At 55.0% G+C, this 13,107-nt stretch overlaps 1 protein-coding gene across 9 annotated transcripts in view; it reads left to right on the top strand.

The window, feature by feature from the left end:
- The window catches only part of CHD6 (chromodomain helicase DNA binding protein 6), a 90,438-nt gene that overhangs the window by 71,950 nt on the left and 5,381 nt on the right, over positions 1-13,107 (top strand). For 5 of the 9 annotated variants that reach the window (XM_071573211.1, XM_071573210.1, XM_071573207.1 and 2 more), the window contains 10 exons: positions 604-661; positions 1,312-1,531; positions 3,531-3,739; positions 4,874-6,409; positions 6,959-7,107; positions 7,395-7,601; positions 8,228-8,674; positions 9,346-9,534; positions 11,293-11,412; positions 12,422-12,526. In XM_071573211.1, the coding sequence (XP_071429312.1) occupies positions 604-661; positions 1,312-1,531; positions 3,531-3,739; positions 4,874-6,409; positions 6,959-7,107; positions 7,395-7,601; positions 8,228-8,674; positions 9,346-9,534; positions 11,293-11,412; positions 12,422-12,526 (3,240 nt within the window). The remainder of the gene's footprint in view (positions 1-603; positions 662-1,311; positions 1,532-3,530; positions 3,740-4,873; positions 6,410-6,958; positions 7,108-7,394; positions 7,602-8,227; positions 8,675-9,345; positions 9,535-11,292; positions 11,413-12,421; positions 12,527-13,107) is intronic. The other 4 variants (XM_071573212.1, XM_071573208.1, XM_071573205.1 and 1 more) reach the window with 3 other exon arrangements.

The raw sequence follows: 13,107 nt of genomic DNA, 5'->3' as shown, positions 1-13,107 counted from the left end.
CTGCAGGCTTGACCCCATCAACTGGTACCCCTGCTCTGCACCGCCATTGCCCCATCCCATCCCCACTGCTTCTGGTCCCTGTACCTCTCTGCATTACCTGTGGACCTGGAGAGCTTCCACCTTGTGGGAAGCTGAGTGGGATTCAGGGCTGGGGATGCCCAGAAGTGCTGGCTCTTGCACTTGGCTTCAGCAGCCACATGGGGCTGTGTCAGAGGTGTTGGAGGCATCCCAAAATGGCCCTGGGTAGAGGAAGAGAAGGGAACGAGGCAGCACAGAAGAGTGCAGGGTTTATTTGAGCAGCTAAGACTGGGACACTGCTACTGTCCTAGGCAGCGGCACTACATACAGCCTGTGGCGCTGTGGTGGACCTCCCCTCCAGGCCCAAAATGGACAGCACTGCCCCTCTGAGCAGTCACCTCCCCTGTTCTGCTGCTATGATCTTGTGCACTGAGCACAGCCAGTGACTGCAGGCCGAGGGCCCAGGACGCATGGCCCTGCCTGTCCTAACACCTGTACCACCTGTGCCCTGCTAAGAATGGGGGTGCTGCAGATTTGGGGGTCTCTGTGTGAGCCTGAGCTGTCTGTGATGGTTTCCTTCTGCAGGACATCGTGTCTGCTGGGGTGGGTGAAGCCAGTGAGAAGCGGGACGAGCCAGCGGCAGGTGAGGCCATGTCTCCACAGTGCAGCACGTGGCTTCCCAGATTTGGCATGGCAGAGCTGGGGCACTGCACCAGGCTCTGGTTGGTAGGAGGGACACACTGCTGGTGCAGGGGAACACACTGCTCTGTGTTAGTGGGTGATGTAGCTTAAGCTGGAACTACCTCTCATGCAAAGTCAGAGATGACCCAGAGGTGGGCCCTGTGGCAGGGCAGCCAGGGTCCCAAGTGTTCCCAGCCAAAGCTGCCCAAGATGACTACAAGCCATTAGCCTGCCCTCGTTCATGCAGTTACTTGCATGAGATGAGCGTGCAAGGTCTCTGCGGAAGGCAGTGCTGGCACATGCTGTGGGCTGGCTGGCCCCACTGCTGAGCAGGGAGCTGCAGTCCTTTCCTGTGCATGGCCTGGCCTGGAGCCATCATTCCTACCCTGGTCTCTGTCTTTGGGCGCTTTCTGAAGGAAGCTAAGACATGGTGAGGCTGTAAGCCAACAGGCTGGGGATGGTCACCGTGGTCCCCCACTCTTGCCTGTGATCCCTGGTGCTCCCCATGGAAGGGAGAAGGTGGGAGGAAGGTCTTGGAGCTTGTTACAGGGATGTGGGAACCTGTGGCTTTGCATGTGTATTAGATACTAATGTCCTTGCTGATGTTTGAAGCCCAGGATGGCTCTGACTCAGACAGATCGTGCTGGCCTGTCTCCTCTGCTCTCACGGCCAGACTGCGCCGACTCGTCACCGTCTACCAGCGCTGCAACCGCAAGGAGCTGCCCGCCCGTGCCGAGATGCTGGTGCCCGGTAACCATGGCTACTGGCTGCAGGACGACATGTTCCGCAGGGCCTCTGAGATGGACTCGGTGAACAAAGAAATGCAGAAAAGGTAGTGCAGCAGAGGGGCCTTCACAAAGCTGATCTATCCCACTTGAATTCCTTGCCCCCCTGAACTGACCCTGGTAATTGTCATCACAGCTGCCTGTGCAGCTGCCCCAGCGATGGAGTCATGTGGGGCCTGGCTGGGCAGGCGGTGCTGCTCCCGGCTACAGGAGCCTCGCTGCCCCGGCAACCAGCTCATCTCTGGAGCAGCCTCCAGTGCAAACTGGAGTTTGCAGGTAGCAGATGGTGACAAAAAAAGTGAAGGGACAGCTCTTCAGGTTCAAATCCAGTGTCTTCTGGGCCAGGGATCAGCCCCAGCAGAGCGGGTACTGCTGAGCAGAGTTGTTTCCTGGGGACACACCATGGATGAGCACTGTCACAGCCCGTGAGCAGTGTCTTTCTGACCCTTGTGGCTCTCATGTCACTGCCTTTGCCTCCTGCTCATGGCCTCAGGTGTGATGACATGTCTTGGTTGCTCTGTGCTCCCATTTCTTTTATGCCCCAGTAAGTGGAAGGGTGGTGGAACTGTCGTGGCATCCTGAGTGGATCTGCAGAAACTGAAGGGTGTGCTCAGGGTTGTGCTGCTGCCATCACTGCCAGTCTCCAGTGCAGCCCTGGGACTGGGATTCTCTGTGGTCACCAGCCCTCCATAGCTTTGTCTCCTGTGGACCTGTCCCTGCAGCTGGAGCCCACGTAACTGCATGGTATCTGTGCTGTCCTCTGCTTTGTTGATGGCCTCCTTGTATGGAAACTATTCCCATTCCTCTTCCTCTGGACTTCTTCCAGTTGTACCATCCCCTGTTCAATTGGGGGGGCATCAGCCTGGTGTCTCCTGCTCTTTAATTCTCTGGGCTTTTTGCCAGGGAGTAATTCTTACAGGAGTTTCCCTCCAGTCTTTGATTTGAGGCCTTTCTACAGACTCACCATTGGGCTACTTGATTTTGATCATTAATATATTTATTCACTTTCTTCATGTTATTCTCATTTTTTTAAATGAAACATGACTGCAGAGGGCTGACAGCCCCTGGGAACAGCAATGGAAATGCTGATTCAAGTGTATTTTGGGGAGTTTTTGAGTGCTGTGAGTGCTCTCACCCTGTGTGCTCTCCTTTGACATGTCTGACCTGCTTGCTGATGCTGGCTCAGAGCTGCAGTTCAGAAGAGCTGAGATTTGGCTTGAAGCTTTCTTCAGCCCTCAGCATTCCCTTTTCTCTGCCCTTGCCCTGCCACATGCACCAAGGTCTGTTCTCTGTGGTTCTTTCTCTATGCTGTTTGCCTGGGGCTGTATTTGCCCAGGACACTCTTCACTATCTCTGTCCTGGATTGTTCCTTTGAGTTATCCCCACGAGGTGAAAGCTCACAGAGTCCAAGCCAGCATGAAAGCTGTGCCCTAACAGTGCTGTAACTGAACCCCCCCATCACCACAGCTGCTTTTCTTCAGTGAGGAGGAGGTGACACCCACCCCTGGCACCCAGGAGTCCACAGGAGTCAGTAGGGCGGATGGCATTTATTACTGGGACTCTTACAGCAGCAAGCCCCAGTCCCAGTTGCCCTCTGGAAGAGGCTGGGTGAGAGCTGTGTCTGCAGATCCTTCCTCAGTGCTCCTACAGAGAATTGGCCTCTCTATGCAGGTCATGAAACAGTTTGATGTGGCAGGAAGTGAATAGATGAGATAGGTTTGTCCCTACACTGAAGCTGCTGGAGCCTGTGCCCTGCTGGCAGCACAGCCCAGAGCTGCACTGGGGTTTATTGAAACAGCTAAGAGGGTTTTTTCAGCAGTGACTTGAGAGCCAGAAGGCCCATGGCCCCTGCTCATCCTCCCTGTGCACCACAGGGCAGAGAATCTCAGGTTGTGGTGGTGTCCCCAGTGTGCTCCTCTTGACAGCTCCCCACAAAGCTCGTGGTCAGTAACTACTTAGTGTCCTCTGAGCCTCTGCCTGGTGCCTTGCCTGGGCTGGGCCCTGAACATGTCTCAGAGGTGTTCTTGTCTCCTCCCTGCCCCACAGGTGGACCAGGAGGGAGCAGGCAGATTTCTACCGCACTGTCTCCTCCTTTGGAGTTATCTATGACCAGGAGAAAAAGATCTTTGACTGGGCCCAGTTCCGAGCCATCTCTCGACTGGAGAAGAAGACAGATGAGAGCCTGGAAAAGTACTTCTACAGCTTTGTGGCCATGTGCAAGAATGTCTGTGGACTTCCTCTGTGGAAGGAGGATGGTGAGTGGAAATTGCATAGCCTATGGAGTGGTAATCGAAGGTCCGTGTAGAACTGATGCCACCACTCTTATGGAACAGGAGAGCAAGGGAGGAGATTCAGAGGCAGTTGGAAGCAATGGGATGCCATGCAGGCCATGGGCTTGCAGCAGTTGTGCATTCCTGGCTGCCTTGTCCCTACCATGTACTGGCTCCCCAGCACAGTAGAAGGGTAGAGCAGCCCTGAGGTCTCCAGCCCCTGCTCTCGCAGATCTCTTGGAGCTCTTGCATGAAATCACAACCAGTTCTATCCAAGACAGCAACCTCTGCATGTGAGAGACAAGTAGAGAGGCAGCACACTCAGCTGCACATCTTCATGCTGGAGCTGGGGGTTATTCGGGTGAGTTATGTTGCTGCTTTCTCTCTGAGCATCTCCCTGTTGGCGCTCGTCAGAGTCCACTCTGTACCCTTGCTGACTGGAGCTCTGCTGCAGGGTAAAGGGAGCCTGAACCCACTGCAGAAGGGTCAGGGAGCCTGGCCAACACACAGGGCATCCCATTTTCTTGGAGTGCTCTGCAGAAGCCCTGCACTGGCACTGAGCAGGACATGGCAGATGAAAAGCTGGTTTGGGGCTATTTAAGCGCAATGTGATTTCCTTCCAACAGCAACAGAAAATGTTTTGCCTCAGACCTGTCAGGTGGTCTGGTCTTGGGTGCAGTTCCTTGCATGTATGTGTTAGTGCCTTAGGTAGGTGTTCCTCATCAGAAGTGCTACATAAGCTGCCCTTCCCTGAGAACAGGCTGAAAGGCTACCAGAGCCTCAGACCCCTGGGAGCCACTCCACCAGCAGGTCCAGGCAGCTGCAACGCTGCTGATGCTGATGGAGCAGAGCTCAGACAAGATTCTGAAATCCTCTGGCTGGTGTCACTCTGGATGCAGCTGCTGAAGTCAAGGGGTTTTACTCCCCTGTGTCCATTTGGTGGGATATGACTGGAAGGTGATGAGACTGGAAAAAGAGCCCTCAACAGTGCCTACAAGCACTGGCTGCACCTCAACTGCAGTGTGAGCAAGGGTTAAAAGTCACCTTGCTCATCACTGCCTCTGAGGGACTGTCACCAACCAGTATAATGTGGCCTTGGCTTTGGTGTCCTTGCTGTAGGTCCTCCAGACCCCGACATCTACGTGGAGCCCATCACGGAGGAGCGTGCTGCCAGAACCCTGTACCGCATCGAGCTGCTGCGCAAGGTGCGTGAGCAGGTGCTCAAGTGCCCACAGCTCCACGAGCGGCTCAAGCTGTGCCGGCCCAGCCTGTACCTGCCAGTGTGGTGGGAATGTGGCAAACACGACCGGGACCTGCTGATCGGCACCGCCAAGCACGGCCTGAACCGCACGGACTACTACATCATGAATGACCCCCAGCTGTCTTTTTTAGATGCCTACAGGAACTATGCCCAGCATAAAAGAACAGGGCTCCCAGGCCCAGAAACCCTGTGCTGCCTTTACCAGACTAATTCCAAACTCTACAGTTCCCCTCTGTACAGCCAGGTGGACCGGACCTGCGAAACCCTGGAGACTGAAGCTGAGAGTCAGATCAAGCTGGAAGCCATGGACAGCACCACGTCCCAGGCCGGAGGCAGCACTCTGGACACGAATTGTGAAACTTTCATGTCTGAGGTCCGGGACATCATTTCCAGTACCTATGACGAGAGCTCACTGCCAGAGTCGTTGGTGTGCATGATGTACGACGAGAAGGCCTGTCACAGCGAGCAGAGCTCCCTCGCCAGAGACAGCCCAAGCTGCACAGATGTCGGAAGCAGCGTTGCCAAACTCTCTGAGGGCAAACTGGAGGGGGACGAGGATCCATCCAGCTGCGATGCAGATGCCATGAGAGAGGCTCCCTTCCTCGAGGGTTTGCAGGTGGGCTCTGATCGAATGAACAGTCAGAATGAGGAAGCTGAGCCTTCACCTTCTACCCCTGAGAGCAACACTTCCCAAAGCATCCCAGCCGAGCTCGGCAAAGCCTTGGAGCAGAAGGGATCCCTTGCCAGCCCGGTGGCAGGGCTGCCCGAGCACGGCACCATGGAAAGGGTCCTAAGCATGGGGCTATACAGTCCCAGTCTCCATAACTATGAACTAAAGGTTCCTCCTGAGCAGAGGTTCATCAGTCTGCTGCAGGAAAAAGGAATGGAGGCAAAGTCGGGGCCAAGTCAGAGCCACAGCGAGGAAGATGAGGAGGAAGAAGAGGACGATGATAACTCTGAGGCAGCAGAAGGTTTGAGTGGCCCTCAGACTGGGGCCAGTTGTGATCCTGAGGCTAATGAACTGGGGGGTGAGGAGCAGAGCTCTGGCCTCCCCACACCTGAGGACACTTGCCCAGTAGATGTGAATGGTGAGAGGGAGCGCCTGGAGCTGGGGGAGCCTGGGCCAGAAGGAAGAGAGGACTGTGACTTGGATGAGGAGAGCACTGGGCAGCACTCACTGGGCCAGGCTCAGAGCCAGCCCTTCAGCCTGCCCACACCTCTGCTGGGGGCCTCAGGTGCAGAGCCCCTCCATGCTGGGGTGGAGACCTGGGGCCAAAGGGCTGAGGGACGGGCAGGCTGCTCAGAGGCCCCGCACCCTGGGCCCCAGGGTGTGAAGCAAGAAGAGTGTGAGAACAGAAGCGAGGGGGAGAAAGCCAGCAGCAGCCAGAGCCAAGGTATGATCCTGATTGCTCCCTCACGTCTGGCTGGGGTCAGAGGGACCTGCTGTCCTGCCTGCAGAGCCAAACCTGGGGGCTGCCCAGCCCCTGGAGTAGCCTGCTTTCTGCCAGAGTTGAGGTCCTTGTAGCCACTGTAACTGGCGGAGAAGAAGGGTTGGGGGTTGCATTTGCCAGCAGGGCTGGCCAGAACTCTCCACCCTGAGTCCATCTGCCATGAGCATGACATGGAATGCAGGAATATCTTCCTAGGCTGAGCAGCTCCTTTTGGAAAGACACATGCCCCCCTCTTCACCCGCCTCTGGTATGGGGATGGTCAGGGATGAGGGCTATTGCAATACAAGACCGCCAGACTCAGGCCAGAAGAGAGATGTCCCTTGGGCCGCCTGCTGTGACCCAAGTGCTTATTCTCTTGCTGACTATTTGGGAAGTGGGACCTTGGTGGAGCCAGCTGGTCATGGAGGTGGGAAGGTGTTAGGAGGTGCTCCCACCTCGGGAGGGAGAGAAAAGCAGGGTGGTGATGAGCTCTGTTCTTCTTCACTTTCTTAGGTGGTCCAGAGAAGTACTTGGAGGAAGAGAACAGAAGTTGTGCTTCTGTCCTGCCCGGGGAAATCGATGACCTTCAGGATGCCCGGGCACCAACCATTGCCCAGCTGCTGCAGGAGAAGACACTTTACTCCTTCTCTGAGTGGCCGAAGGTGAGGTTAAAATGAACATTATTTGGATCAAAGTGTTCCTGTGTAATCCTGACCAGCAGTGGCTCACACAGCCCCAGCTCTGCCTTCTGCTCCTCCTCACACAGCTCCCCACAGATGCTCTGACTGAGGTGCTCTTCCCAAGCACCTGTATGATGGAGATGCTTGCCCCCACAGCAGTTCCCCACCAAGATGAGATCACCTGGGCTGGGCTTGGCTTTAATCCTGAGCTGACATACATGGGTCAGTCATTCCAATCTCAGCTTGCCACCATTCAATTCTGTTTTCAGGACCGTGTGATCATCAACCGCATTGACAACATCTGCCATGCCATCCTAAAGGGCAAGTGGCCTTCCTCCAGCCAGCAGTTTGAGGCACAGAGCCTGCTGACAGCCCCAGCCTTGACCAGCAACGCCGGCAGCAGGAGCAGCTTTGCTGAGTCAGAAGCCTCTGATCCCAGCTTCAATAACGGGGTGTTAATCTCACAGGTACAAAAGGTGAGGGGGTCCCTCGGGCAGTGACAGGCTCAGGACTCTTGGCTGAGATGTTGCCCAGAACTGCTCAGGAGCTTCCCAACTGGGGCTTCTTGGTGCCACTTATGGTGTGTAAGATGTGGCTTAAGCCACTTGGTCCCCTCCCCTGAGGGCTCCTGGTGAGCTCCCCATGCTCTCAGCCCCCTGCTGCCCTCCTGGAAAGGCCTCTGCGGCTGTAGAGGTGCTTCCAGAGTCAATGCTGGAGCACCTGACATGGTCCGAGGGAAAAGGGGACACTGCCCTCGTATCTCCAAGGAAAGGGTACAGGAGAAGGCACTGCCCCATCGAGTCCCCAGCTCCCGAGTCCCAGTCCCCCAATCCCCAAGGGTCATGTTGGGCAAGACACAGCTTGCTCTGGGCACCCTGCTGGGCCACTCTGCAGCTGGCAGAGCAGCCAGGGCTACAGCACCTCAGGAGATCAGAGTGCTGCAAGGGTGCTTCTGCACCATCCCCAAATGGGGAAAGAGGAGCCCTGAGCCTGTGGAGAGGCAAAGGAGCCTGACCATTAGCTCAGTGCCAGTGTGAAGAGCTGTGGTCCCTGGGCAGTGTGGGAGCAGCCATAACCCTCTCTGTGGCTTTGGTACACACAGGAAGGTTTCCTGAGCCCTGCCTTCACAAAGGACGAGCGGAAGCACAGGAGACCTTATGAATTCGAGATGGAGAGAGATGCCAAACAGAGGAGCCTGGAGCAGCTGGCAGCAGCCCATGTGCATTCACCCATTGTGCTGAACGGCTGGCGTGAGGCAGCGGTGGACTTGTCCAGAGCCTCTAATGGGTCCCCAGGGAACAACTCTCCTTTCCCCTTGAACACAAACATGCCCAAACTGGGAACAGTGAGTGCCCTCCAGGGTTCCCTAGGCATGGACTTGTCTGGCATCTTACAGGCAGGGTTAATCCATCCTGTCACAGGACAGATTGTAAATGGCAGCCTCCGAAGAGATGATGCTGCCATGAGGAGGAGACGGGGCAGGAGGAAAAATGTCGAAGGGATGGACCTCATCTTCTTGAAGGAGAGGCCTCTACCAAACAGGCTGCAGGTGGGTTGGTGCTCCCCCCATCACGTGGATCCAGTGGGTTCAGCACAATTTGCTTCATGGCCCAGGTCTCCCCTCCAAGCTCTGCTGCCCCTGACACTGCAGGACCTCCACCAGGACAGCTTGGCTTGTGCAGGAGCAGATGGTACTCCAGGGAGAAAGGGAAGTTTTCCCTCTGGTTTGCAGGACTCTGGAGTGTTTGAGTCTTGCTAAGCGTTATCAAAAGTTGCTGTCCCACTTCAGGGGGTATTTAGGGTTGGAAAACATGAGGAAAGATCCTTGACTTTATTAGAGTGGTGGCAAGAGTCTACTGCACCTGTTCTTCTACCCTGGGATCCACTCAAGAAAAATGGAACTCTGGGAGCAAGGCCGTTTCCTCTAGATGAGTTTTAGGAGTGATCGGAGGGAAAGTTGGTCCTCCTGGTGATTAGGGTGTTTCCAGGTGAGCTCAGAAGCATCTTCCAGCTCTCTCTGCCCTCCCTGCCCCCAGTGCTGGGGATGGAGTGGAAATGTAATGTGGTGGTGGGTGGCCGTTTAAGAAACAGGCACTGGGAATATGTGGATTAATCTGTGTCACAGGAGCAGATGTCCAGCCTTGGGAGCTCTGCTTCTTGGGGTACACATGCATCACCACGTGCTGCTGATCGCTCTCCCTCCTCCTTCCTCCATGGCAGGATGTTCAGGAAGACCAGCCGCAGCCCCCTCAGAACAGTCCCCTCCCTGATGGGCCGGTTGCTGCTACCTCAACTCCACAGCCAGTCCCAGCTGCAGGCAGCCAAGAGAAGGCTGTCCCAAATAAGAGTCTCCTCGACTGGCTCCGGCAGCAGTCTGACTACACACTTGATGTCCCCGGCTTTGGCACAGTAAGGGTGGCCTTCAGTGGCACATGTGTGTGTTCCTCGTGTGTTGCCCTTTGTGTTAGGGCTTTACCTGTAACATGGCTTGTGGTGTTCATCAGGACTGTCTGGGAGGTTTGTCACATGTTTGGGAGGTGGGCACAGTTCCCTGTACAGCAGGTAAAGGCACTTGCTGCTGGGGAACTCTTCTCCTTTCCCCCGAACACAAACATGCCTGAACTGGGGACTGTGAATACCCTTTAGGGCTCCCTGGGTGTGGACTTGTCTGGCAGCCTCCAGGACCTGCATCCTAATGCCCCAGGTCGGTTCTCCAGCTGCAGTGCATACGTCTGCCCAATGCACAATATCTTCCAGGGATAGGGACAGAAATAAGAAAAGGGATTTGGGGAGCTCAAGACTTGTCTGTGTTGCTGTCTTTCACCAGGGGTCATTTCAGGCAGTGCTCTTGTATTAAATAAGGTTCCCAGGCAAGAGAAAACTTCCTGGCTTTAAAAGCCAGACAGAAGTGTCTGTGTTGGAGGCTGAAAGGCTGTAGCTGTGTGGCCATGGGTGCTGTCAGAAAGTAGAGTGACACAGAGTGGGGTACACAGTCTCTGTTATTCTTCCTGCTGTCTCATAAACCTCCACCTCTTGGTTGGTTTGCTCCAGGTTTCAGCTTATTTAGGCTGTTAGACCATGTGACAGGCAGAGCACAGGCTGTGAAACAGAGTAGAAAGAAATGTGGTGGTAATATAGAAAAGGCTCTTTATCTTGGTCCTGGAGTATCATGTGCCTGAGGCAGGGAGGGATTCCCTGGAGCTTAGACTATAGGCAAGCCATTAGGATTTTGGAGGTTTAGAGATGAGAGGTGAGGAGCCCAGGGTTTGCTCAGCAGAATGGCCCTTGCATTTCAAAGTCCAGAGACACAGCCAGCTGTGTGCCCAGGGCCAGAAGCCTAAGAGCAGTCAGATGGTGGAGCAGGTGTGGAGGTGCCTTCCCACTCCTTCCCAGGAAACTTGCCTTCTAGGGCTTACTGGAGCTTTCCCAGTCTGACCATGCTGCTGGTGAACCTGTTGCTCCCAGCAAGCCCCCAATGCCCCAGGCCAGCTGTGCAGAATCTCCCTGTTGGGGCGGGTGTCCTCTCACCAGGTAGGATGGATTGAAAGAGGCTTCGGGTTACTGCAGCAGCTCAGCTTAAAGGACAAAGCACACTCAGGGTCTTTCCTCTGACTCAGGAATCCGACCCTGCAGGCACATGGACAGCAGGGCTTGGGATGCACCACCTCAACTGTAACCTGGTGGGTTGCAGCTCCAAAGGGCTCTGATCCTAAAGAAACACAGTGCAGCATCTCTGTAATGGGAACAGCTGAAGGAAGAATGAAACACAGAACAGCTGAGCTGGCAAGAAGCTGTATGGCAGCAACACGAGTGGCATACACAGACCTGTTCTGTGTTTCCTGGCTGTAGGCAGTGTCCCATTTTCAGAAGTGCAAAGAGGAACCTGCAATAGGTTGCAGCTTCAGGAGTTGAAGGGAGTTAGAAAGGGCTGGGGCAGTCTAAGTGGGGTACGCTGGAGACCTCTTTATACCTACAAAAATCAGTTGTGCTCATTTGAGAGCTGGTCCTGTGGCAGGGACCAGTTTGTGCTGCTGGCGCTGCTGTGGCCTCAGTCTGCAGGGACCCTCTCTCCATGAGTTCATCCATGCTGCTCTCCTGCAGGGCTTGCAGCCAGCCAGGCTCATTAAGCCATCCAGTCTCATTAACGTTGTCTTGTTTGCACTCCAGAATTTTTCAGACAAGCCCAAGCAGAGGAGGCAGCGGTGCAAGGACCCCAGCAGATTGGACATCAGCTCACTGACAGGAGAGGAGAGGGTGCCCGTTGTACACAAGGGCACCGGACGGCGGGTAAGCCACGGCCTGTTCTCTGCCCTGCCCTCAGTGTCCCAACATGCTTAGCAGGCCCTGAGCTCACCCAGGGCTGTGGGGGTGATTTACTCTAGAGAAGCTGATGGTTGGGACAAAAGTCTGGAATACATCTCGGATCTACACTATCCTGTGACACCTGTGCCCAACGGGACACAGACATGCAAAATAAGTGACTGTCTGGGTGAAGTAAGGAATGTGGGAGTGTCAACCCTTGCCCGGGGACAGACCCCTCAACAGCAAAGGGATACAGCCTTTGGCTTTAAAGCCACCCTTTGCACAGCCCTGGCTGGTGCTTCCCATCCTGGGTTTGATTACTCCCCTTGAGTTCACTGCAGTATGCCACAAACTGTAATCTTGCCATGAAAATATCTTGGGTTTGTTCCTCCTTACAAGGTTCAGGCCATGCTGCTATTGGGTGTGTGGGAGGTGGAGGATTGGAACGTCTTTTTCTTGCTTCATTTACCAAGGAGCTTGGGTTTATATGTCTGCAGTTTAATCTCCAGGGCATTGATGTTCCCCTCTCTGAATGAGAAGGGGTGTTCAGGAGTACTTTCCACCCAAATTCAGTTCTTAAACACACCCAGGACTGCAATAGGTCAGAAGGTGACTTGACATTAATCACATGTAAAACCAAAACTAAAAGAGTGAGGCAGAGGCTGATTCAGCCACATCTGTGTTCCCCTCTGTTGCCCCCATGCTGGCCACTGGGTACCTGAGCAAATTGGGGAGTTTGTCAGTTCTGAGCATGGCCTTTGCAGCCCTGTCCCCATCAGAGGGCGATGGGCTGGACCACAGAGGCTGAACCTGCCTTTTGTCCCTGGGCTGAAGGCACACACCAAGTCCTATGAAGATGTGTAGCAAGGGGGTAGTCTGCCCCAGCCAAATTGCAGCCCAAAGCAAGGAGCTAGGGGAAGTGTAATCATATTTTTTGTATTATTTTACATAACTCTCTCTGCAATAGAGGTCATCCTTCTGCTGTGTTTTATAGTTAGGGGGAGCCACGGCACCAGCATTGAAGGAATTGCCAAGGTGGCTTGATGCAAACTTGGAGTATGCTGTTGCAGCTGACTGGGCTGACATTGTTAAGCTTTCAGTAAGTTAGAGCTTTTGGAGAAATCTGTATCATGTCATCTTTTCTTTCCCCTCCCCATCCCCACAACCTTTCTCCAGTGAGGGTCTGGGGCTGCGAGGCAGACCCTGGGCTACGTGTGGGAGGGCAGAGCGGCAGGGCCAGGGCACGTGGGGACGAGGGAGGGTGGGTGTGTGCCCCCCATGGCCAGGGCAAGGAAAGAGCAGCCCTGGGAGCAGGGTCAGCAGTTCAGGGGGGCTGTCTGGAAAGCCGGGGGATGCTTAGGAATAGCAGGGGCAAGAGGAACACCCTAGAAATGATCATCCTCTGCAGGTGCTGGTCTCAGGGTGTGGACAAAACACGTTCTCATGGGTCAAATTTTCAAATAGATGATGCTTTTTCTCAGCTCCTGCAAACTCTGCCTGTGCAGCCATGGGCCCGCCAAAGGTCGCCAGACCTGGAGGGGCAGGCACAGACAGGGAGAGGGGCAGGACAGAGCCTCACCCGCCTCGCTCATCCACCCTGTTCATCACACCAGTCCCTGCCCTGGTGCGTGGCAGAGTCTGTGGAGGAGCGCCCTCCCCTCTGGCACGTGGCCCTGTCAG

This window comes from Pithys albifrons, chromosome 18 (assembly GCF_047495875.1).
Source record: "Pithys albifrons albifrons isolate INPA30051 chromosome 18, PitAlb_v1, whole genome shotgun sequence".
Lineage (NCBI taxonomy): Eukaryota > Metazoa > Chordata > Aves > Passeriformes > Thamnophilidae > Pithys > Pithys albifrons.
The sequence above is the reverse complement of the archived record's forward strand: the minus strand, read 5'-3'. Positions and strand labels throughout refer to the sequence as shown.